Source organism: Lissotriton vulgaris, unplaced genomic scaffold (genome assembly GCF_964263255.1).
Source record: "Lissotriton vulgaris unplaced genomic scaffold, aLisVul1.2 SCAFFOLD_1028, whole genome shotgun sequence".
Lineage (NCBI taxonomy): Eukaryota > Metazoa > Chordata > Amphibia > Caudata > Salamandridae > Lissotriton > Lissotriton vulgaris.
Genome location: NW_028245109.1, coordinates 503,101 through 526,511, shown reverse-complemented (window position 1 = coordinate 526,511; position 23,411 = coordinate 503,101). Strand labels below are relative to the sequence as shown.

The following is a 23,411-nucleotide window of genomic DNA, read 5'->3' as shown; positions in this document are numbered from 1 at the left end:
AATAACGGACCTTTAACTATATTGTTGATTAGCCAAGAATGGGGTGTGCTCTTCTTGTTTTTAGATGCACATTTTTTATCACTATTGTCGTGTGTTGTGTTACCGAAGAGAGGGCACCAAGCAAATATTCTCATCACACCCACAGTGCAATACAATGCTTTTATAAAGAACTATTTTCTTGATTATTGTTTGAAAAAAAATGACAGTTTGGTTGGTAGCATTGTTGCGTTCATATGCCTAAGGGCCATTGTTTTGCATTACACTGCATTGTCTGTAAAGCAGTTCTTCCCCAGCTGTGGCTAGCCATTTCGTCGTGCTGATCCGTAAAAGTAAAGATCCGAGTATGGTCCGTCTAACACATGCCTGTTGACGTGCTACAATGTCCACACAGTAGTGTTTAGTAAATATGCGAGAAGTTGATCATGTAGTTTTGTTTTTTTGCTGAGTTTCATATAGCGCGAACTTGACCTGAACCGAATCGGGTATCAGAGCGCTTTACATAGCACCAGTTAAGTTACATGAGGATACACATTCATTTTTTTTGTTAGGCACAGGGAGATTAAGCTATTCGCCCAGAATCACAAGATGTTTAACATTTTCCCTAGTGGAATGCAGTCTAAGAGGGACTGGTAAAGTTCATCGTGTTCTTGATGTAACATGTCTGAATGCATTTAGTTATCCATTTAGCAATATCTGACTTAGCTATTGCTTGCCTCTTCTATGGTTTTGAAAAGGCAACAAATAAGTTGTGTTTTATAGATTTAGTTTGGTCAATTTAATACATTAGTGCTCTTTTTTACATCTAATGTATCACGAGCTCTCCCTGCTATGGATCCTGGATTGGAAAATAAAACTGGTAATTAAATAGTTTGGGGTAGGTAAGAGGAGAGCTCTACATTTGTCAAGACTTTAGGGCTGGTTCAAAGGTCTACCCTAGCTTGGTGTACCTGAAAGAAAGGTTCTTGTAGAGTCAGAGTATGCATCTCACAGACTCTTCTTAAGGAAGCAATTGCTACCAAGAAAGTAGCTTTCCAAGAAAAAGATTGAAGTAGCATGAGTCTAAAGTTTAAAATGAGTTCCCATGAGTCAGGTTAGAACCAAACTATGGTTACTGAGAGGAGCAGGAGGTGACTTTTGGAGGTATTTTCCTCTTTTAACACTCCATGAATGATATAACAACAGGGATTCTGAGGAGAGATTCTTGTTCCCTGTTAAGGAGATATGCGGCAATAGCTGCTAAGTGTAGTTGTATAGACGTGTAAGCTAATTCAGCCTTTTGTAAGTACAGGAGGTAGCATACTACGTTTCGCACTGTAGGCTTCAGGGGATCGCTGTGCTGTGTGCTTCAAAAGCAGAGAATTCTCTTCCACTTAGCCACATAACATTGCTCTAGCTGTAGTTTGTCAGGCCCCCCTAAGAATGTCTATACATTTCAATGGTAATTTTAGGTAACCAAACTATAGGACCTCAGGAGCCAGATTAAACTGTCTGGTATTTGCATATAGGACTGCCTTGTTTCTGTGTGAGAAGGTCTTGCTTGTTGAGGAGCCTCTTATGAGGAACTGCAGTGTGTCATATCTGTCTTGCCAATGTAGGAGCTATCAAAATCAAAGTTAAAGATGTCTGCCTGAGCTTCCTCACCCCATATGGCAGTAGTTGGAGAAGTGGAAAAGCATAGGCAAAGATCCCGGACTAATTCAACTTTAGTGCAGTGCTTATGGACTGTAGGTGATAAAATATGGAGGGAAAGTTTTAGCATTTTGCATTCTGCTCCACGGCAGATCCTGAGCTGAGTCAACACTAGATGCTGTAAACTGGCCACTGCTTTTGGCCACAGTGACAAAAGACAATACTGTAATGGGAGCATATGCTGTCTGGCTGTAATGGGAGCATATGCAGTCTGGCATGTCGGACAATGGCTAAGCAAGACGACAACATGCCTAGGAAGCACATTACCGCCCTAACTGCCAGGTAATGATGAGGCTAAAAAAGAGCCAATTGGTTCTGAACATTCAGATCCCTCTATGGATTTAGGTAGGCTTTAGCCGTGACTGAATTGAGAACTGCTTCAAGATAAGATTGGACCTGAAGTGCTCTAGGTGGAATTCTGTTGTGTTTATTGTAAATCCTAACCATAGGAGAAGAATAATCATGGCTTGTGCATCTTGTAGGCACTTGGGCTTGTCTGGACTCTTATCAGTCAGTCATCTAGGTAAGGAAAAACATGACTGCTTTGTCTCCTTAAATGGGCGGCTACCACAGCTGGCACTTTGTGACTATCCTTGGAGCTGCTGTAACACCAAATAGTAAAACCGTAAACTGATAATTCTGTTGTTTTACCACAAAATGCAGATAGCGGCAGTGAGCTGGGTGGAAGAGAATGTGGAAGTATGTGCCATTTTATTCTAGAACTGTCATGAAGTCACCTTGATGTAAAAGTGGTATGACATCCTGTAGTGGGAGTATATGAAAAAGTTCCCACCGGATACATCGGGTGAGAGACTAGAGGTCTAAAATTGGTCTGAGCATTCCCTCTTCTTTTGGAATAAGTATGTAGAGGGAGTACACCTCTCTGCCTAGGTTTTGCTCTGGAACTGGGTCAATAGTCCCCTTTGCAGGGAGCACATTCACCTTTTCAACTAGAAGGTGTAAGTGCTGTGGGCTCAGGAATTTGCGTAGAGGCATGTTTAGTGGGGTTGCAGTGAGGTTGAGAAGGTACACGTGCTCGATGATCAACAGCGCCCATTGGTCAAAATTGATGTCCTCCCAACCTGCCAAGAATTCTTGAAGTCTGTTCCCTACAGGTGCTGAGTGATCGGGATAATGAGAGGGGAGTCACTGTTTGCTGGTTGAGGCATCCTTTGTAGGTGTACATCTACCCCTTCTCTTGGCTCTGTTGCATTTATAGGAGCCTCTATTGTAGCCTCTATCACCCTGCTGGTGATAAGCTTGTTGTAGTCTTTGATAAAGTCTGCCCCTGCTCAGTGGTGGGTGCTTTGACACTACTTCTTCCTTGCAGCTCAGCAAAGGACTGGTGTGGAGTCATGGCCTGCAATGCCCCTTTAGCTTTGCAGTATCTGTTTTTTTTTATTTTCTCAAGCATTTCATTGTCCTGTGGGCCAAATAAGCGCTGGTCATCTAAATGAATGTTAAGTAGGTGCTCTTGTACATCTGGCTTGAGCCTGAAATGTGTAGCCACGCATGTCTGCATAAGGTCAAAGCGGAATGTATACCATTTTCGGAGGTGTTGCAGCATCTAACCTCTGTTTCCATACCCCTAACCCCTCCCTCCTGTCCTGCATAGTCCGATGTGCTGCCACTGACTCCCCTCGTGTGTCCACAAATTTTCATAAATATCAGCATGAATAAAAAAAGCAAAAATTTTTTAAAAACAGTGCGGTCTCCTGTGCTTGTTTTCAATGAATTCCCAAGGTGGGCCAGGTCCCCTACAAGGGCATATTCATGCCCCGGGGGCCACCACCTCCACAGGGCTACATATAGGGGAGCCCCCCCCCCCCCCAGACCACTACCTCCCCCGGGGATTTTTCCAAAAAGATAGGGGGCCGCATAAGCCCCCCTTCTGCGGTTTTAAGAAGCCCTAGGGACCACCACCTCTCTGGGACTACATATAGGGGAGGGGGAGGCTCCGGGGACCACAATTTCCACAGGGCTTTTGTTTAAAAAGGTGGGGGCCGCACAGACCTCCGTCCTAGGGCTTTCAGAAGTCCCGGGAACCACCACCTACCTGATGCAAACTCTGCAGCAAGAGGTAGCTGTGAAAACGCTTCTACTTGCTGACTGGTGAGCAGGAGGGAGGGGGTAGTTTATGCACATGGACAAAGAGCGCAGGGGGGAGGGAACCAAGGGTAGCCAACTAATCATGCAGGGCAGGAAGGCGTGGCTGCTGGAGTACAAAGAACCATTGAGGGCAGGAGATGGGGGCAGGGGCATGCACAGGGACAACAGAGGGAAGGTGGGATGGGGTCGGTGCCAGGAGCAGAAGCGGATTATGGAGAGCAGGAATTTGGAAGCAAAAAGGACCACATGTGGCTGGCGGGAGGTTTAATGGCAGCACAACTGTCATGGTGGGCAAGAGGGAGGGCACAGGGACATACACAAAAAAACATGGAGGGCAGAAGGGACAGGGTAGGGGATGGACTCAGACAAAAGAGGGTAGGAAGAAGGGGTAGGTGCAGCAAGTGAACCACACCGGCAGGTAGGAGGGGCAGTGGCAGCGCAAAAGGCCATGGAGAGCAAGAGAGAAGGGCAGCACAATGGCCCAAGCAGGGCTGGAGTGAGGGGCAGGAGGCATGGACTTGGACAACAGGGGCAGGGGGCAGAGACAGATTGCCAACCATGGAGGGCAAGCGTGGGGGGCAGTGACAGCATATCAGACCATGCAGGGCAGGACAGAGGGGGCGCAGGCATGGCATCAGATAACAGACGACAGAGAGGAGGTGAGTAAGAGCAGCAAACGCAGCAAGCTAGGCATTAAAGCAAGTAGGAGGAGCAGTGTCAGCCCAAAACAAGGGGATAAAAAACGAGTCTAACAGAGGGCAGAAGGGCACAAAAAGCGAGTCTAACAGGGGCAGAAGGGCACAAAAAAGGGTCTAACAGAGGGCAGAAGGGCAGAAAAACAAGGGAAACAAGGGGAAAACGAGTCTAATAGGGGCAGAAAGTCACATAAAACGAGTCTAACAGGGGCAGAAGGGCACAAAAAACGGGTCTAACAGAGGGCAGAAGGGCAGAAAAACAAGGGAAAAAACAAGTCTAATAGGGGCAGAAAGGCACAATAAACGAGTCCAACAGAGGGCAGAAAGGCAGAAAAACAAGGGAAACAAGGGAATTATGGGGAAAGGAAAAACACACAAGTGTCCTTAAACACATAACTTTGATGAGGTCACATAACTTTGATGAGGTGGAAATAACGCAAGTATCTACTTTCGAAGTTGGCCTTCCATCAGAATGTGAAACTAATACCACCTAATAAACCCATTTGACTACAAAACTGTTTCCAAGCTTCTGTGCCAACCACTTTTGCCAACAAAAGGACTACTATCCATGCGGGTGTGGGGAAAGAAGTAACCATAAAAACACTTGTGTCCCTTCAGAGCCAGCAGAGTCCTTGAGAAATTAGTGACACAAAAATCTAAAATGAGTTTATTTTAAAAAAAAAACGAGTGAATGTTCACAACCAAAGCTTTCCAGTTTGAAACTAACACAAATGTAAGCACTGAAAGCTCTGCAGTGTTACTGCCCATGTCATTCACATCAGCTCATGTCAGACGTTTTTCACTACACGGGCACCACAAAAATAACACTTAGCACCGAACATTTGTAGCTTGTTCGTCACATTAAGAACACCCATAGCTCGGTGCCTGGAAGAGAGAGAAATAAACAGCGGGGCGGGGTGGCGGGAGAGGGAGATGTCGAAATAAAGAAAATCAGGGACAGAAATTAGGAATTCCAGATATGGACAGAGAGAGATGATGAAAGACAGGCAGAGCAGGACAAAAGTCACAGATAGGGAGAAGAGAGAAAGTCAGACACAATGATACACAAAGATACAGAGAGAGGGAGAAAGAAGACTGATGGCTAGAGAAAGATGAGGAAATAAAAGGGAGGCAGAGAGGCATAAAAGATAGAAAGCAAAAGAAAGACAGAGACTAAGAAAAACAGAGCCAGGACGTTACAGAAAGAAAAAAAAAGAGAAAGAATGTGAAGTCAGAGTGGGGCGGGGGAGATGGGGCGGGGGAGGGCTCTTTGAAATGTGAAGCTCTCGGCGAGGGGGGAGGAGAAGTGAGTGGATCCCTTTGAAGCCTCGCGGCCGTGAATGAAGTGTGAACAAGCAACAAATGGCTTTCATGTGGTGATGCGAGGCAGGCGGATAGAAGAGCGTTCAAATGACCACATGCACTTCTGGAAATCCGCATTTTTCAGAGCTTAGTTTAGCTCTTAGTTTAGCCCCAATCGTCTTGTCCTATTCATTCCTTGCGGAATGGAATAGGACGAGACCTAAAAACACACAGGGCAGGAGGGAGGGGATGGGCACAGACGCAGACATTGGAGAAGGGGCAAAGGCAGCAAACTGACATAGGAGGATACGCCTGCAGGAGCATGGGAAAAATAACGGATTGTGAAAAGCAGAAGGGAGCGAGCAGGGGCATGGCCACAGAGAACGAAGGGCAGAGAGTAGGGGTGCAGCAATCTGAACCCGTTGGCAGGCTGGCAGGTGTGGTAAGGTGTCCACAGAGGGCTGACTGGATGAGGGAGGGGCACAGAGATAGTAAACGGAAGGCAGGGACAGCTATCTGACCACAGCGAACAGGCCGGCATTGGTAGGATCCGCACAATGAGCCATGGGGTGCATGAGGGATACTGTAATAAGCATGGAGACTGGAAGTCAGTGGTATGAAGCAGACCATAGATGCCTGGCTGTCAGGGGCTGCTCAATGGACCATGGAGGGAAGGTGAGAGGGAGCTGAGGCACACTTAGGACAGGGGAGGAAGCAGGACAAAAGCAGCAGGCTGAGCAAAGTGGACAAGTGGAAAGGGCCAGTGGACACAGACGGAGAACAGAGAGCAGACTGATGGGAGCAGGGGCAGAAAGCTGACCATGGAGGGCAGAGGTGTGGGCAGGGGCATGCAGATGGCAAGCAGGTGGGGAGCATAGATAGAGGAAGAAAGCTAACCATCAAGGGCATGCTTCGGTGAGATTAGCCACAAGCAGGGTGTTTGCCTGTGACAATCTCTTGTTGCAAATGTCTGAAGGCTATGCACAGTGGAGGTGTTGGTTCAATATGTTGAAAAAAAACTAGAAAGTCATGAAAATAACAAAGGTTAAATATACATAATAGTCAGGTATGGTAGTGTCCTCTTCTATAACATTAAAATCCCTCAGAAATTAATTTAAAAAATAATGGTTAAAGAGATGTTATAGTTCGGAATGGCAATAAGATGTTAGCCTATGTTATAAAAAAAATCCTTACAAACTGCCAAAAAAATCCCAGAGTTAAGGTATAGCCATAGGTAGGTGTTGAAATGAATTAAAAACGGATGCTTAAAAACCTATTTTTTTAAACTCAAATTTACCACTTACAGTTAAGTGAGCTAACTATTACTTGCACCCTTGCCATTCAATCCTTATGACCTCACATATTACATCACTCATGGCATGGTAAATGACTTAATTGGACCACATAAATAAATGTGTTTCTAGGCAGCTCAACACACAGGATTTGGTACATAACTTAAATCATGAACCTACTGGGAAACTAGGGATTGTTTTGAAGCCCCACTTTATTTTATAACATCTGAAAGTCCCTGCAGAGATACCTAGAAGTAATTTGGCGTAACATACAGTCCAGTGATAAAGACACATGCATTGAGATCTCAGGCTATTTTCTTACAGAAAAATTCCATATGCGTAATGCCGCATTCTTAATTGCCCTTCCCCCAGGCAGATCAACATCTCGACTATTTAATACAACTGGTTTCGGATTGGTTCCGATAAAGAACAAAGCAAACCATTACCAGTTGGATGCAGTACAGTTTTAGCAGGACAATAAAGGCACAATTACCTTCATTAACACTGAGAGTGTTGCCTTTGAACCAAGCAACATAAAAGTGTATACAAAATGACAGTAGGAGATGAGGTGAGAAAGGAAATGGAAACCAGATCCAAACCCATTAACCCCTTGCATGCTTATGACGAGCTCAGCTTGTCATGAGGCACAGTGGATCTGTGCTCATGACGAGCTGAGATTGTCATAACTGCCTCGGACGGCCCACACGGGGCTAATTCCTCGCCTGTGCGGGCGTTCTAAAGAAGTGGGCGGAATCCTGACAAGCTCGTCATGAGCACAGCTCTACTGTGCAGCATGACGAGCTGGGATCGTCACGAGCACCGCAACGGCGCCACGTGCCGCCCCTCTACCGCACCGCGGGGGAATTAGCCCCGCGTGGAAGGGGTTATTGAAAAACGTATTAGTCTATGCACTAGGTGTGGAAAACTTAAACGTTTTGACATGTTCAACCCTTATGTTCTCTCTAATTATTCTTCCTCGTGTGCGGCAATAGAATGCTTGTGTGCACACTTTTCTTGTTAATGTGCACATCTGAGGGATGAGATGTGCAACTAGACAAATCGACCAACTACCACTGAAATGTTGAAAACAAGCATTCAAGTTTCTCCTTAGACACTGATTGGTCATCATAAATGCACTCGGTCACTTATCCTTGTACATCCATTAATTACTTATTCATTCTTGCATTCAACAACCACAATTCAACACATACACAGATTCTGCCACGTATACAAGATAAAAGTACAAACCGTGCTATTGTCTAAAAACGGCAGACATATGCTTGCAATAACAAAATTAAACAAAGCAGCAGATGGACATCTTGCAATCGTATTGTAAATAGTGGTGGAAATCTTGCAGTGGTATTGTACATTGTGTATATTTCCAGCTGACTGCCACGTTAGAATTCTGTGACCATCTTGCAATGGTAAAACAATGCTGCAGTGTGGATAATATCATTGCATGGTGATAAGCTAGTTTAGAGGCAGCCATTGGGTAGGTTGAGGTGCATTAAAGATGAAGTAAGCTTCAAGCAAGTAGTCAATACGCTCCATCTTTGGGGCTGTAGCATGCTTTAAAAATGAAAATAAAAATAAGTAAATAAAAGCACTTGAAAGCAGAAAAGGGAAAACTAAAATACTGGCCTACTAGCTTCGAAACTGAGGGCACTCATTTTCAGATGGATGTGCACATGTGATCAGCCACATGTCACTTACATTCCCCTATGCTCTATGATATCAATGACAGAAGGAAAGTGTAAATGACACCCATACAGACCAGTGGCAGAAGATGGCTGACCATAAGCCTCTCTCTGTATAAATATGTATATATAAATGCATGATTTCTTAAGTTTTTTAAAGTTTTTTTTTACAAGAACCTGATATACAAATAAACCTGTCAGGCCTTCCATAGAGATTCTAGCACGGATTATTACAGTACAGATTTTGCACCCCTAAGGTTTGTTGAAGGGAGTATTCAACACCACACTCCTTGCCTAAAAACTGTAATTTGTGAGATTCCATGTAACCAAATACATCTGTCATCTTTAAGAGGGTCCAGTAGGGCTCCGTCTATAAATGCCTACAGGCTTTAACAGATGTTCCATAGTGAATAAATTAGGTCTACTGCTTTTGTCTGAACTTTTCAAAGGAGACGGATCCAAACTATTGATTCAAATAACCTTTCCAGTGAACCAATCAGGTGTATGGCTTTTGCCATTGGCTTGTCACTGTTATCAAGTCAGGCCACATGTATTGAGAATAAGCTTTCCTACAAGGCAACCATCATGTATCCTGCAATAAAATGGCAAACGTACAAAATGACAGTTCTCTAAAGAACAACTGGATTGCATTTTGTATAAGTAAGTATTAGCTTTGCATAATTTTCCCCAAATGTTGAGGAGCTTCATGAATTCTCTACACCCCTAACACTTATTCTTTTATTGAATTATGTTTTAGTATGCCATGTTTTTGTATTTTGTTTTTGGGGTGGCCAGGGAACTTAATGCAGAATGTATTAACCAAAAGTTCCCAATCCAACACATGGTGACAAATAACGAGTAAAGGGATAGTGTTACTAGTCAAATATTTTTTATTCTTCTCCGAAGAATATGCCGAGCCAGATTTCGTGTTAGGGGGAGAGGTAAAGGCAGTGTGGCTAAGGGACTGTGTTACACCGCTTGGCCTCTCTTCAGCAGAATGCTTTATTTTCACTAACTGATTGTATTAATCACTCAAAAACTTCTGCACTCACTCACTTAGCTTGATCGCGGTCATGCTAATTTATTCTGTCTAAATTCAAGAGAAGCTTTAAACTCTTGGTCGTCATTAGTTTGTTCAGTCACTTCATGGTTCACTCACTCACTTGTTAATTCACTGACTTGTAAACTCAAACTCACTAATTCACTATCATGTGCTTAGTCACTTATTCATTTGCACAGTCCTTCACTCTCATCACTTGCATATATCATTCAGTCACTTACTGACTTGCACACTCTTTCATTTGCTTTCTCACTCACTTACTTGCTGCTCACCCTTTCACTGATTTTTCACTTGCTTATTCCTTCACTAATTTGCGCACTTGCCATCCAAACACTTACTGATTCATTCACATACACGCTCATTCCCACATTAAACTGCTCACTCACTTGTTCAATAACTTGGACATTCACTCCACTCATTGACTCACTCACCGACTGTTTCACTTATCTACTCACTTGTTCATTCTCCTACTTGCTTGGACAGTCAAATACTCATTCAAAAACCCACAAACTCACTTTGCCCATTCACTCATTCATTCATTCCATTTCTCTTTCTTTCACTCACTCACTCACTGTTTGCTTGCATAATCACTAATCCATTCATTCAAATCAAGTTTCAGCATAAAGTTATGATTATATGAATTATTTTGATTTGCAAAGGAGGAATACAGTTTGTGTCTATCTTTAGCTCTTAATCTCCATTTTAGACTTGCCTGAGAAGGTTGTAAGAGGGTGGGGACTCTGCAGCCACCTCGCGAAATGCACTGTGGTGCGTCTGCTTTCTAGAAGGACTATTTGATTCCACAGTGGCTCATCTGAAAGGCCCTAGGAAATAACAATGACTTATCTAGAGTGAACTGGCAGAGGGCACACAGCGCTGGCTCGTCTGGCAAGCCCTTCAGGTTTCCAGGGTGGATCTTTGAAACTGTCTGGAGGTGGGTGTGAGTCCTCAGGGACCTGGCTTATGTGTAGGGGCCTGTGATTTGGAAGACCTCCGCGAACCTTGCTTCCTGGCTCACTAACCTTATGTAGTATGTGCAGTCTTGTTTTTATAATGAGATAAGTACAATTGTGCAATCACTCTCTGAATGCCCCTGAATGGTTGATGACCTTTCAAAGACTAAGATCCTGGACATGTATTTTCAGTCATCTAACATTCACTCAGTCACCGTCACTAGAAGCACCAGCTACGGGAGAGGGTAATCAGCAACATGAAATTACCAGGATGCCCGAGCAGCAGAAACAACAGCTGTGCTCAGCCTCGTCAAATTAGAAACTCAGAAAACTCCTGCCTCACTTTATTGTGACACACAGGAGAATGTGGAAATTCATTTACAAGTAGCTTGTAAGGCACCGTTGTATTGTCCAAACAGCCTCATTTCACCCCATTGTTCTCTGAGGGTGAGCAGAGGGACGTGCAGACTTGACTCGGGCTGCAGGGAAAGCTTTAAATTGCTCTTCTGCTGCTTCAGGGCACCCTGCAGGTATTTAAATGCCCGATATTAGCATTTATATAGACAAAAAGATATTTTTTTAAAAGGCATTCAGCAGCGTAGCCTCATAACTATCAGCACACTTCAAAGGCTCCAGTGAAGCATTTCATGAATGCTGGGAAATCCTTTGTAGTGTGCGCTGATTGTACATCTCTGCATGGAGGTAAGCCAAGGGTGTGCGCCCGAGCATGCGTGCAGTTTAGAGGGAACTATGGTCACCCCACCTTTTGCCTCGTATTTGATGCGATTTAGACTGGAAGTGCACTGGGTTCCTTTAAACCAGGTCCCCAGTGCCAGATTTCTTTCCCACAACTGTACAACTGTTTCCTTAAATGGTAATACCTTTAGCACTCCATGTAAGTCCCTAGTAAAATTTACCCTTGGTACCTAGGGTAAGGAGGCTAAAGAGGGTCCTTAAGGGCTGCAGCACAAATTGTAACACCCTAAGGAACCCCTCACCAAACACATACAGACTGCCACAGCAGGCTGCGGGTCTTGGTGCAGACAAAAGTGAAGTGTTTTTGCTTTTTAAAAGTGAAAAAACAACATGGCACACCTCTCTGAGTGACATGCCAGCAAACACTGCATGCAGTTTAGATATGTTTTCCTTACAGCCTTAAGAAAGGGTGCACTATGCTACATGTGTGAACAAGTCTCATGAGCAGATATGCCCCTGTGCTAGTCAGTTCAATTGCTGTCAGAACAAGCGACACAGAAATCATTTTAAGTACATGTGCTGGACACTGGTGAAACGTGTTTCCCAGCTACATGATGGCTTCACTGAAACCAGAGATGTTTGGCATCAAACATCTCGCATTAATAAGCGTATACTGATTCCAGTGATTGATTTATTAATACATGCACCCAGAAGGCACCTTAGATGTGTCCCCGGAAAACCTACCAGCTACTGGTGTGCTGACTGACTGGTCCAAGCCATTTTGTCACCACGGGCGAGCTTATGACCCCCAGGGGTGAGGGAGTTTAGTCTCAGGAGGTCAGAAACAAAGCCTGTTTGGGCAGAGGGTGTTTACACCACCTCCCACAGAATGACCTGTGAATTAGCATTCAAAGGCAAGGAGACTTCAAAGAGCTCACCCCCTTTGGTATGCAAATCTGGCTTCCCTCACAGGAGAGGATGCCCATACCCCCCTTCACCCCCACCCCTGTACCATACTCACCTTAAGTCCAGGAGATAGGTCCTGTAAGTCGATGTACTATACCTAATGCAGTCTTTGTTTTTCCTCCACAGGATAACATTGCCAACTCTGAAAATTGCACTGTCTACTTTTAAAAACTGAAAGTATTTCTATTACAAAACTTACTTACCTGCTCGTATTGATTCTGGTACCTAAATATATATAAAGATCTGTGTTATTTTCATAAATTGGTGCGGAGCTCCTCATTGAGTACTGCGTACCATTTTGACCGTGTGTGTATCTGCCGATGTCTAACACTTCTCTCTGATATGTCTAAGGATGCTTGACCACCCTACCCCCCTACAAGGGCACCTTGGAATTTCTAGACCATGTTACAGACCACTCATAATGGAATACCTGGACCTCTGCACTGTATTACTCATTTTGGTATACTATATAATGAGTCTGCTTCCTACACTAGGGACTAAAAAACCTCAAGGGATGAAAAGAAAAAAGTCAAGAAGGAACCACAGCAGTCATATAGAAAATGTTGAAATCAGGCAGTATAAACCATTTGAAAAAGCAAAGAGAGTTAGTAAGAACAGTCATATTTTTTTTAAAGGCGATGCAGCTTATGCATTTATAGTTGTAAAGCGCTGAAAATACAAAAGATGTCCAGATACTGGTTAACCACATGAAAAGAAATAATGGCAAGATGAATTGTGCAATTCACAGATGGACTTACTTTTATCCAGGTGCAGAAACAACTTCGGCATTGAAGCTGGTGTTTCAGGGTAGCGTCGTTTAGATTGTGGTGATGCACTACTTTCTGACTGCATGTCACAGGTAGAGTAGCGAGTAGAGCGTCTTAAAGACTGCAAAATATCTGGTTCAGTTCTTCGTTTTTTGGGGGTGTGTGATTCTCCAGTTGTTGGTTGACTATCTGTAGACTGAGGGGTAGGTGGATTCAACAGAGGTGGACTTGGGGATACTTCTTCTTGATTTCTGTGAATAGAGGTAAATAGATTTCTAAATTTTGGATCCTAAGGCACTTCTGTGCTTCGAACTCTTAAACAAAGCTGAACTTTCAAAGGCATACATTTTCATTAATACTTTCTCCTCACGGAATTTCACAGTATATCAACCGATCTTTGTTTGGGAAAAAGAGTCTCAAATGGGACTTACATTAATTCAACAAAAGATGTTGAACTCTTGCTGTGGTTGGGGCATTCCTTTCACCTTTTTTAGGTTTCGCTGGGGAGCGGAGCCGATTAGGCTCCGCCTCCAGAGAAATCTAATGAGTACAGTAAGCACTATGGAACACGCCCCCCCGTCCGATTGGCTAGCTCCATAAATGGAGCCTAGCCATTGGACGAGGGGCCTGTCCATCAATGCCGGACCAGACACGGGGGCGTTCCCGAGATTCTTTGGCTTTTGCCGACGTCACGCGACGCCGGGAACGCCCCCGAGTCTGGTCCGGCCGGGCCGTGCTTGCTGCTGTCCTGCCTTGTGTCCCTCCTCCCGCCGTCCCCACGTTTCCCGCCTCCCTCCCGAAGTCCGCCACGTTTCCCGCCTCCCTCCCGACGTCCGTGACCTTTCCCGCCCCCCTCGTCCTCTCCCGCCGGCACCCCCCCCCCCCCCCCCCAGCCCTGTGGGAGGCACTAGGACCCAGGGCCTGCTCGATCCCCGTTCGGGGGTTTCTTCAGCCGGCCGGCCAATCCTAGCGCGGCCGGCCGGAAGTGCACATGGGAGGGGAGAGGGGCCTGGACCCCGCCGTCCTCAGCGTCTTCGAAACGTTCTGGGGCGCAGCGACATTAGAGGTGTCCGAGGGCGAGCCGAGACCCGCTGCCGAGGTCACGGGGGCAGCCGCAGCCCCCGAGGCCGGGGCCTCGCCATTGGAAGACCCGCTGTCCTGCCCTAACACCAGCAGGGCACACGCGAGGGCGAGCAGCAGCGCCGGGATGCAGGAGTGCGCCTTCATGCTGACTGACAAGTGTCTTCCCTCGTGTGGAGTCGTGAACTGCGGCCAGAGGTTGAGAAACTCGCAGCTGGGGCGAGGGTGCTTACATGGAGCCTGCTTCCAGCCCGAACCTAGACAGAGAGACAGACAAAACACGCATCAGCACAGCCAGACTCAGGTACACTGCCAAACAGGGACGTAGCTAGCATCGGTGCAGCCGGTGCGGTGGCACCGGGGCACAGGCTCTGATTATTTTTTACACTGCCAGCCTGGGGCCTAGCTCTGTGTTTACACTTTGGTGAGGGCTCCCACCCCGTCTTATTTTCCATCAATCTGCCATGTCTCAATTTTCAGCCCTCGGCAGCTTTACAGCTCAGGGCGCTATACCCAGTCACGCCTCCCCACCTTCAAAAGCTCTGAAGAGGCCGAAAGGTGACACGTCGGTACTGCGGCAGCAACCAGAAAACAATGAAGGCTGCTGCCCTGCCCCGCCCGCACCCCTCCCCCCCGCACTACCCCCCCCCCCCTGCACTACTCCCCCCCCCCCCCACCCCCAGCGAACTAACGTTTCTGCTGCTAGTGGGCAGCGGTCACAGCACTTGGTAGCAGATCCCGAGATCCATCACCACCCCCCTTTTGTACCATGTCGGTACTAAGGCAGCAACCAGAAAACAATGAAGACTGCTGCCCTGCCCCGCCCGCAGGCCAAAAAGTGAGCAGCACCGAGCTGTGTACAACAATAGCGGTTAGTGAAGAGCTTCCACGCCTAAGGGTTTACAATTACATTAAAAAGTTAACCGCAACCACCTTGACGCAATACTGCACCAGCCCCTTGCCTTCGCCTGCGTGCCTTTAAGTTAAACACTATCGGGAGGTTAGCTCCCCATCACGAAAAGATGATGAACTTATTATGCTCACAACGAGAGCCCCACATTTTGAGAAAACTGGTAGAGTAAAATAAATCAATAGCATTTTTGTGCGGAAGCGCGACCGTCTGTGTTATTGAATTATGAAAATATACTCGAAGCCTTCGAGGTTATGGGCTGTAAGAACCAATTTACTGTTTTCAAGAAAGCGCTACAGGTAGTCGGAGTCTGTCTCAAATTACAAACACTACTGGACGGTTCTTTAAATATATCATTCAAACACAGCAAGCACGGGCTTTGATGTCCGGCTGATGCGTTGATACGCAGCGTTGTGTCCGAATCTCACCACTGGCTGTTCTTTCTTTGGACCGGCATCCTAACAGCTGGAGGTGCTGGTGAGGTACCGGCAATTGAAGTACAAACGGCGCATTGAAACCTCCTGGAGTGAAGCTACCGGGAAACTGCCTGGAGCTTTCACAGAGGTTACAGACTGCAGAGGTCGGAGAGGCAAGAGGTGAAGGGGTGCAGACCTGAGGGTGGAGCCAGGAGGTAGGAGGAACCGACTAAGCTGATTTTTTTTAAATCAGATTAAACTAGCCATAATGCTTAATTGGTGCACAGGAATTTCTTTGAGATCAAGCATTTTGCTCTAGGCAATGGCCCAGGGCACCCAGTTGTGCCCCCCTCCTCCATTGCTAAAGGTAATATCTCCCGCCTCTTTGCTGCATTTGCCCCTCCCCATTGCTGTCTGCGCTCTGTACAAGAAAAGAGCATGGTTTAATGGACTCAGAAATTTAGCTCTTTGCACCCGGTTTACTCTTGCTTCGTGGCAGTCATGAAGTTGCTGCGCGGTGTTCACTCTCCTTCAGTTCCTCCGGGACACATATTGTCTCCTTGCCTCTGTGGCATAACGCGTTTGAATTTAGCTTTAGATCGGGCATCGAACACATTAATAAGAATGTATATGTGCATTATGGTCAAATGAATCTATTCTTTGTACGCTTGTCTCTGATCTAGTGTTTTCTAAAAGGGATCGTTATTTACGCATCAGCGGTGTGCATTCACTTGTCCTTGGTTCGTACTCTTTGAATGTCAAACATTAACCCTTTCTGGATACACACTACATGCTGCTACTACAAATGGAGGCTTTCAAGCTACTCGAATCCTCTGTTATGTTTCGTTTAGTGCTAAGTTTTTGCCTTAACATGTTTTAATGATGTACTTGGCCAGTTTGTTTCTGAAAAGCAAGGGAAAGGCTGAAACCGATTAACAGCTCAAGACCATTCCTACAGCTTTGGCAAAATGGTACACACTGTTTACAATTACTGCTACCTTGAATTCATTCTGATTATACCCAAATGCCAATTTTAATTTGAACTTTGGCTACCCAAATGGACTTCAGCCTTTATTATTAGTGTTTTGTTTTATTGTTCATGGTTCTGACCTGGTTAAATCGCACGGCCCGACGGCAAGGAGGACAAGCGCAAGAAGGACCTGGTGAGTGCGGGAGCGAGGGGGGCAGTGGGGCCTGGGCACTGCTCCGGAGTGTAGGCTTGGGCTGGACTGGCTGCACCAAGAGTAAGGATGAGAGGGGTAAATATGACCGGGGGGGGGGGCAGAGCAGGCCCGGGCTCTGTCAGCAACAAGAAGACAAGCGCAAGAAGGAGCTGGGGAGTGCGGGAGGCGAGGGGCCGGGCCTGGTCCAGAGTATAGTCTAGGGCTGGACTGGCTGCACCAAGAGTAGGGATGAGAGGGGTAGGGCCCCGGGGGCAGAGCAGGCCCGGGCTCTGTCAGCCAGAGCCAGGAAAACAGGGTTGTGGACGAGTTCTCGAGGGTAGTCAGTGAGAGAGATCCTGAGTGTACGTGGGGGTGGTGGTGGGGGGGGGGGGGTGGTCCAGAGGATCCAGAGAGACCCGGGAGGGGAGAGCCGGAGAGTCCAGAGTTGTCTGTGCTTTCAAGGTTGGGAGGGGTGGGATTCATTCCTGAACCCACTGGCTGCAATTGAGAAGGGGGTATGGGGGTGGGTATCGCGGGATACACAGCGTAAAACACAAAGGCTGATAGTGAGGGTGGGGCACTTGCGGCCAGTCTACTGGGGTGTTGGGGTCGCGTGTGTCAGTGTCGGGTCCCTCTCACAGGCCCCTGCCTTGAACTCAATGTGCAGGGGAAGCAGTAGCAGTGTGGCCGGCCAAAACAAGACCTTCGCCCTCTTTAAGAGGGGCCCCTTCCCTCACAACATTTTCGCCCACCTTCTGATACGCTTCGTGTGAATTCATAAGCGTCCCCTGCTGCGCACTGCCAGAGCCTTAGGTCATGGTGTGGGAGCACCACTCTGGTTATAGCGCCCAGAAGTGATCGTATTTCAGCAGAGCCTTCTTTCTGCCGGATGCGAAACGCAGCAATTGATTGAATTTTTTTTTCAATGCGCATTACATACAACTCTTTATAGTGGCCATGCGTGCCTTTACGGAAACAGATTTGGTTTGGTAATTTTTTAATTTGTCTGATCATGGGTCAAATTATCTGTCTCTCTCGCTCTCTCAGTATCACTATATTACATTATCTTTGTATGTGTGCGTGTACACACATGTAAGTGTGTATATGTGTGCGAGTATGTGTCTGTGCATATATACGTTCGTGTATCTATTTATTTATTATATTTTGACACGCAGAGAATGGTATTTTATTTATTAATGTACTTTATACATAAATATAATTAATAAAATGTTCTCAGCCTGTCAAAATATAATAAATAAATAGATACACGCACATATATATAGACACACTAGGGTGACCAGACGTCCCCGTTTTCCCAGGACGGTCCCCGTTTTTGGAGAAGTGTCCCCGTGTCCCGACACTTTTCTCCAAGTGACTCAAATGTCCCCGTTTTCAACCAGTGTCCCAGGTAAACACAGAAATGTCCCTGTTTTTCATTGTTCCAGTTGAGCATGCATGCGCATGCCTTCTTTGCACTAGCATTTGCTAGCCTGTGATGTTTTATTGATTTTTGGCAAATATATGCTGTAGTCCTTAAAAGTGTAAATGTAATAAGAAGTACTAATGCTGCTGTGTAAAGGAGGGGGGTGCCAATAAAAGACCTCAGATTTGTTGTTTGTAATGCTTCATCTCGGTCTGTGGAGGGAGCTGTCGTTATTGTTCCTTTTCTTTGTCTGACAGCTGTCAAATAATCCTACTTTTATTTCGATGGTTACTGCAAACCATAGTCCTACTTCTATGTCTATGACCTGTCCCCGTTTTTTGTTTTGAGAATCTGGTCACCCTAAGACACACACACATATACACACTTACGTGGATGTACACGCACACATACAAAGATAATGTAATGCAATAATCCTGCGTGCAGACAACGTGGATGCATTCGTCAGTATTGGGTGACCCTGTGAACGGCTCCCCCGGCGCCCCTCAGGCTGGTAGATGCCCCCCAGAGCCCTGGACCACTCTCTCTCCTCAGTGTTCGAAACCGTCCGGTTTATTTATGTGCAATGTCCGCAGAACCCCTGAGCACAGACTAGAGGCCTGGTGAGGATAAACGGGGGTCCCGGCCCTGCGAAGCCCACCGGGAGCACAGACAGAGGGCGCACCCCGAGGCCAGCGAGGGGCCTCTCTGGCCGGCCTGCACCCGCGCAGTCCAGGGGCTCCCGGCTGCGGCTGTGAGTGAAGCAGCCCCCTGGGACACAAACATTGATGGATCAATAGAGCAGCCGGCGACGGACCCGCTGAGCAGTGTTCCCATTGGTATTGCTGTTCTCCAGTTGTGTTTTTTTTTGTCCTCGGTGTTGTGATGTTCTAGTCTTGAAGGCGATTTATTTGTGTGCACTTCCATCTTAAAATGTGGAGTTTAATTAATATTTGATGGTGTAAACGTTGTAAATGTTCAATAAACCACTGTGTGTTTTTACAGAGGGTGTTTTGCTTATGTGCTTGGAAAGAGTTGTAGATAACCTGGAAGAGGGCTGCAGGATAGCGCCCGGCAGGCTCTCACACACTGCTCCCACGGCCCAGATGTTTGGTGTCAAACAGGGCTTCATTTCACAAGTAGCCTTGTCGAAATGTAGCCACCTGGGTTCCGAAAATCCATGTGCTTGCTGTTGGCCTGTAAAGTAGGTTATTATAGCGCAAACATTCTTGGCTTTGAGGGCTGTCATTTTTTTTAAAAATAGGAAAATCCAAGATTATATAAATTGTATAGCTGGACGCTTAGCCATGGAGAGTACACATGTCTGATGGTGCTGAGTGGCTGTATTTTGTGTCCATTAATAAACCGCGCATACTAGTTTGTGGAAAGGTGACCCCAGTTTTCAAGCCCCGGACTTGAACTCTGCTTTACCCCTGCAGTTCTTGGCCTCCTCGACGCCTGCTCGTGTCCAGCATTACCTCAGATGTCCGAGGCGGGAGAGGCGCGCGGATCAGCTGTGCATTGTTTTGCTAATGAGACCTTCACTTAGGTACATGGGGTCAGGGCTCCAGTCTTTGTTGAGGCTCCTTGCAAACAGGGTTATTAATGCTTCTGTGACGCAGAACCCTAAATCACTTGGCCCCTGAAGTCATACTTGCAGCCCGGGGCCTTCCCTTAGCAAAGTGTTACACCGGCAAGATGGTGGGCAGGAAGCTGCCATGCAGGCCGACAGACACGTAGATAATGCGAGAGGCAACCGGCAGAGGGGCAGAGAAAGAGACAGAAAGACTGTGGCCAGTCTGAGTGCATAGATTGGGGGCACATGGGCAGATCGAATACCCTGCGACACAGCATGTATACTGACAGTGAGTTGTGCTCTGTGTGTATCGAAATGTGGGGTTGTGTGCACTGTGAGTATGCATAGTGTGGGGTTGTGTGCACAGTGTGTATACGGGGTGTGGGGGTTCAGTGCACTGTGAGTATGCAGGGTGTGGGGTTGTGTGCACTGTGTGTATGCAGAGTGTGGGGTTATGTACACTGTGTGTATGCAGAGTGTGGGGTTATGTGCACTGTGTGTTTGCAGGGTGTGGGGTTCAGTGCACTGTGAGTATGCGGGGTGTGGGATTCTGTGCACTGTGTATGTGGAGTGTGGGGTTGTGTGGCGTTTGTGTGCACAGTGTGTATGCGGGTGGTGGGGTTCAGTGCACCTTGAGTATGCAGGGTGTGGGGTTGTGTGCACTGTGTGTATGTGGGGTGTGGCGTTCGTGTGCACTGTGAGTATGCGGGATATTGGTGTGGGCGATGTACTCTTTCAAATAACTTCGCCAGCACTGTGGCTGTATTTTGTGCGACGTTTGCATTGTTTTTGAGCATAGAGTGTTGTGACTTCACATTGTTTTGTATTTCTAAATTTTAAATGAATGATTACAGGGAAGAGAAAATGAAATGCAAATAATATATAACAGACGTAACCTGTATTCATACCCATCGGCACTGAAGTACAATGAGTCAAAATCACCACACACCTAAGAAGGGCCCCATATATTATCAAACCGAAGTAAATTGTCATTTAGTTTATATGACATTTTCTCAAAATGAGCCACATCATACAAATCTGCAAGCCAGGAATTAAGTGCTGGTATAACATTAGTTCTCCAAAAACATAAAATATTGATTTTAGCTGGACCTAGTGCGTTGGAGAGCCATTTGAAGGTATTAATAAAGATATGTGGTATTTCAGAAGTATTGTGTAAGCGCAAGCTTTGTTTTGTGAGAGAGAAATTAAGAAAAGAATGTACCTTCAAATAGTCTTCAATCTAGATTCAAAATGTACGAATACTAGGACACGTCACCTGCCAGTGCCTATACTAGCTCATGGTGGCATCTTCTGATCTTGCATGCACAACGAAGAGAGTAGTGCAGACACGCCTAAAGGCGCACCAGAGGTACCATTACTGAGGGCTGCTCTATCGTCTGCAGCATCCCCTAGTATGTGTAGGTAACACGTATCGGGTTTGCATCTAGAGATTAGGGGAAATCCTAGACACTTCATGAACATGGCAACCACGTGTACCCTCCAGCACAATTCTGAAATAAACCGGGTGTATCCAAAAGTCCCAGAGCCAATGAGCCAACGTCAAATCAAAACTACGGAAGATCAAACTCAGCATGGCAATGTCCAGGTGCAGCTTCTCCAACAGCTCCTCGCACAGCCTGTGAGGTGAGAGACACAAACTTCTAGTGCTCTGCTCTGTTCCCTCCTTACACAAGCCACCATCCTTCTCTGAGGCATCGGCTCCACACCTTTCTGACCACTCTCTGATCCCAGAAGGAGCAAAGCTGAATCCAGGCCGAGCAGTGCAGGCCTGGCAGTTATGGCTGGACTGTTCCCATTGGTGGCAGGGTCAAGACTGATTTGCATATGGCTGGGTCCAAACTGGAATGGCATGGTGAGCAAAGAAAAGATGGATTTAGGCCCAGATCTCTGTACTGGGGTGAATGCATGACATTGTTCTGCATTCTGTCCATCAGTAGTTCATTTTGCATTTGTCACCCCGAGTATGGGCTGCGAGAGCTGTGTGGGCTGCGAGAGCTGTGTGGGCTGCGAGAGCTGTTGGCAATGTAAATAACAATGTTGTTTGTTTATAAGTAAAAAAAAAAAAGAAATGTCATGAGCAATGCCAATAGCTCTAACTTTTCCAAAGGCGAAACCATTGCATTGTAAATGCTTGTTCTGTTTTACAACTGATCTGACACTGTGTCAAGCTAAAAGAATGAAAATAAAGGGTCTGGCATATACTAACCTACTGTAAGCTATTGGTGTTTATACATTCCATCCTGTATATATGTATGTACACACACACACACACACACACACACACACACACACACACACACACACACATATACATGCATACAAAAAATACACAGTTATTTAGTGGTGGCAGAGACGCAGTCATCATTAGTACAGCAGGTCAGTAGCAAAAGAGCCCTGGAGTGTTCAGGGCCATTGCAACCCTTATTACTCTTATCTTTGACTGTTGCATGAGGGTGACATTTTCCTTTCTTGCATTAGAACGGATGGCACCCTTGTTATGCTACTTATGCTACTGGGTGTTGTGGGAGGACCATTTTTACCCCAAAATAAAACATTTTCCATTACCTGTGTGACAAGATCAATACTGGCAGCATTTCTGTAGGTACCACATTTCCTCATCAATAAATGGCACCCTTTCTGTACCACCTTTTCTCATCGATCAAGGATGAGCATGGCCTTAAAATAATAAAACAGGTTTGGTGGCAGAAACTTAAGACATTTGAAGTGTTTTGCCCAGTACAGAATAATTAAAGTATAATTACCATGGTCCTTAGGGGCGATCCCGCTGGTGTGTTAGCGGTGTGCGACCCCACTGGTGGATATTTTTGCTCTTTGGAGCGCTGTGCTGACGAGCACGGGACCCCGCACCTGCGCGCCTTTGTGTGGTACTATACCTGGAGATATTTGGCAGCCACGCAGCAACCCCAGAAGATGGCCTAATCCCTGCTGACAAGGGGTAAATACCCCGAAACACGTGTACAGGGATGGCGAAGATAAAGATATTTGAGATTTCGAAAGAAGATACAACGTTGAGAAAAGGTAACTACAATTACCATGGTCCTTAGGGGCGATCCCGCTGGTGTGTTAGCGGTGTGCGACCCTACTGGTGGATATTTTTGCTTTTTGGAGCGTTGTGCTGACGAGCACGGGACCCCGCACCTGCGCGCCTTTGTGTGGTACTATACCTGGAGATATTTGGCAGCCACGCAGCAATCCTAGAAGATGGCCTAATCCCTGCTGACGAGGGGTAAATACCCCGAAACACGTGTACAGGGATGGCGAAGATGAAGATATTTGAGATTTCAAAAGAAGATACAGCGTTGAGAAAAGGTAACTACAATTACCATGGTCCTTAGGGGCAATCCCGCTGGTGTGTTAGCGGTGTGCGACCCCACTGGTGGATATTTTTGCTCTTTGGAGCGTTGTGCTGACGAGCACGGGACCCCGCACCTGCGCGCCTTTGTGTGGTACTATACCTGGAGATATTTGGCAGCCACGCAGCAACCCCAGAAGATGGCCTAATCCCTGCTGACGAGGAGTAAATACCCCGAAACACGTGTACAGGGATGGCGAAGATGAAGATATTTGAGATTTCGAAA

General features: G+C 46.4%; 1 protein-coding gene across 1 annotated transcript in view; it reads right to left on the bottom strand.

The window, feature by feature from the left end:
- Window positions 1–23,411, bottom strand: part of MSL3 (MSL complex subunit 3) — a 223,829-nt gene that overhangs the window by 82,702 nt on the left and 117,716 nt on the right. The window contains exon 9 of the mRNA XM_086949003.1: window positions 13,218–13,477. Within this exon, the coding sequence (XP_086805129.1) occupies window positions 13,218–13,477 (260 nt within the window). The remainder of the gene's footprint in view (window positions 1–13,217; window positions 13,478–23,411) is intronic.